This window comes from Etheostoma spectabile, chromosome 6 (genome assembly GCF_008692095.1).
Source record: "Etheostoma spectabile isolate EspeVRDwgs_2016 chromosome 6, UIUC_Espe_1.0, whole genome shotgun sequence".
Lineage (NCBI taxonomy): Eukaryota > Metazoa > Chordata > Actinopteri > Perciformes > Percidae > Etheostoma > Etheostoma spectabile.
Genome location: NC_045738.1, coordinates 25,874,877 through 25,878,018, shown reverse-complemented (window position 1 = coordinate 25,878,018; position 3,142 = coordinate 25,874,877). Strand labels below are relative to the sequence as shown.

Below are 3,142 nucleotides of genomic sequence, written 5' to 3'. Positions count from 1 at the left end.
ACACACACACACACACACACACACACACACACACACACACACACACACACAGGCACCAGCCTAACTACATAAAAGTAAATGCAATTTAACTCTAATTTTAGTGTGTGAATTTCTGTAGTATGTGTACTTTACCAACCAACTATTTTAACAAACTGTCAAGGGACTGTGAATTTTTTTCTTTTTGTTTAAGGTTATTTACACACTGGTATCAGATCAGTACTCGGCATCCGCTGAACATAAGTTCAGGTATCGGATACGGTATCGGGAATCAAAAGATTTCAAAAAATACATCTATTAAGAAGTACTAATAGCATTGCCTCCTACGTAGTGGAAGAACTTGCACGGTGAGAAAAAGCATGGACAGCTGGACCGCTGAACGGAAAGGCAAAGATAGCGCATGAGGATGAGTGCAGCAGATGGATGAGTGGGTGTTTTGCGTTGACTCGCTTACTCATTAGTTATAGATATTTCTGTCCTTCAACAGTTCTCTCCATCTACCTCTGTCAGTTTGAAAAGACACAGGTAGGCTGTTTGTCCACCTGTGTCCAACCCGTCTGTTGTACAGCTTCAGGGTTATTACTGTACACTAAGTTCTAGAATGGATGTAATTACAGACAAGGTGACCAGTGGGGATTGGTGAACCATTGGGGGAATGGTGGGGGGGGTACTAACCAGTTGTGCTTCCTCCCATCTCTCCCTGTTCTCTTCCATCAACAGATTGCTGACTGACTGCACAAAGTTCTGGAAAAGAAAAAGAAAATGTTTCACATGATGTCACATTGTTAAATTTACATTCTGAAGTCAGTTCTTAAAGGTTTTTGTTTTTTGTTTTTTTTAACAAGGACCGTATTGACTAATGGGGGAAAAAAGCTCTTTAAAATTGGTCCAGTATTGAGAGAGAAGCAATATAAACCTATAAGGCAAATGTTTCCAACGTCAGTTTCCATCCACTAAACGTTCTGTTTCTGCCGCTGAGAGACTCAGATTATTATTCTAAGTTTCTGACATTATGGAAAGGATTCCTACAGAAATAGACCTTTTAGTTAAAGAGTAAGATCCTTTTTGTTTAACATGAAACAGCCCCAAAATCACTAGGTCCCACCCCCCCAGACTCCATGTAAATAATCAGTATTATTATATAGTATACATTTGCATGTGATAATATGATGGCTTTATACACGCTAAAATAACTGATTATTTAAGTGGATTCTGGTGGGTTTGGATGATAGTGATTTAGGAGCTGTTTCATGTTCAATAAAAAGGATATTTTAATAGTCTATCTCTGTAGGGATCCTTTTCATAATGTTGACATACACTTAGAATATTAATCTGAGCCTGTCAGCGGCAAAAGCAGACATTTAGTGAACGGATATTGAAGGTGCCCAATTGCCCATAAAGATGGCTTTGCAGCTGGTTTGCCACCCTCCATAATACTGGGTCAATTTCAAAATAAAAATTGTGGTTCTCATGACACTTAGACACAAAAACATGGAAAAATAGATTAAAAATACCAAAGTTCCACTTTAAGGTATTTTAGAATATGGCTGGTAATAGTCTGTATATTTCTTCTGGTCAACAAATCCTAAGAAAAGACTCAACCATTGATAAATGTATCTACTACTATAATAACTATGATATGCCACACTGTAGCACTGGGTGACACGCTTACCATCAAAACTGCATTATGGGAAGTGTATTCATGTGCATTAAACAAACAAAACAAAGACCCACAAGTAAACACATTGCATCATAGAGTTACTAGTTCTGTAAAAACTTCACAGGGGCACTGTTGACAATAAGAAAATATGGAATAACAACCTCATCTGTTAATACTGTACATACCAAGCAAGTAATATGATTATCGCAATATCACTTATTTTCCTCACATCATCCAGCCCTACACTAAACCCATTCGTATTAATTTACCCTCATGTCTGCACTGCTGGGACTGTAGTACGCCCTCCGGAAGATCTCTGTCATGTTCTTCAGCACGTCCACCATGGCCAGCAGATCACCACTGTAGCTGGTCCCATCACTGGATGTCACCCTTAGCTTGGTCATTACCTCGGAAACTCCATCTCCCACAAGGCCACGCTGGGCTTTGGACAAGTGTTCCCGAGTCTAACAGAAAAAATGGGTTCTGTTAGTTTTGACAGTAAGTTATCGACACCTTTGACACAACACAACCCATCTTCTGAACAGCCATAATTCATTTGTGCGCTTTAAGGCTACTCTCTAAGGCTGTAGCTCAGTTGGTAGAGCCATCGCTACTCTCGCATTGCCAGACCTTCCTCTACAGCGCTGTGTAGCAACACCAACTGTTCGGGGCGCCTTTCCATGGGAAGCCCCCCCCACTCCGATGTCTCTCCATTAGTGCATGTGTGTGTAATTCAGGCCTGTGTGTAATGTGTGTAATAACAGAGTGTAAATTGTAATTTCCCCCTGCGGGACTAACAGAGTATACATTATTATTAATATTACATCTGAGACAGCACACCAGGGAGAGAGACAGGACAGTGAGGAAGATGAGAAAAAGGAAGAAAAATGAGCAAGAGGAAGATGAAGAGATGGACATGTATAACAAGTCGATGGAAGTAACCAACGCAGAACAACAGGCCTGCTGTGGGTCTGAATGTGGATTACAGAGAAGGAGACCAATGCTGCAGGAGGGAGTGGAGCAACAGGTAAAGTAACTGTGGCTACTTCAGAAGAATACATCCACCATGTTTTTATCATGGAGCGGCTGGCTCTGATGATTTATTAATTTGTTTACGCATTGGGGTTGTGCATTGATATGTCTATGTATTGGCACAGTTGTTTATAGCATGGGAGTTTACATTCACCATCACTGGGGTTATCAAAAGTGGGTGTTCTTTCGGTACGTCACAAGTTATATCTGCAAGTTGCGTAACCCCCCCTGCGTAACCCCCCCCACCCCACAGCTGGTGGGCCGCTGGTGGGCCGCTGGTGGGCCGCTGGTGGGCCGCTGGTGGGCCGCTGGTGGACCGCTGGTGGGTGGAAATGCCAGGGCCGTTTTTTGGTCCCAGTCCGTCACTATCCATGTCAAAGTGTCATTGGGTAAGACACTGAACCCTGATTTGCTTGCAACATCAGTGTGTGTGTGTGTGTGTGTGTGTGTGTG

At 42.1% G+C, this 3,142-nt stretch overlaps 1 protein-coding gene across 9 annotated transcripts in view; it reads right to left on the bottom strand.

Moving 5' to 3' along the window:
- Positions 1-3,142, bottom strand: part of adgrb1a (adhesion G protein-coupled receptor B1a) — a 196,687-nt gene that overhangs the window by 91,006 nt on the left and 102,539 nt on the right. For all 9 annotated transcript variants that reach the window (XM_032517663.1, XM_032517669.1, XM_032517665.1 and 6 more), the window contains 2 exons: positions 1,927-2,121; positions 673-741 (listed from right to left, as the gene is read on the bottom strand). In XM_032517663.1, coding sequence (XP_032373554.1) covers positions 673-741; positions 1,927-2,121 — 264 coding nt within the window. The remainder of the gene's footprint in view (positions 1-672; positions 742-1,926; positions 2,122-3,142) is intronic.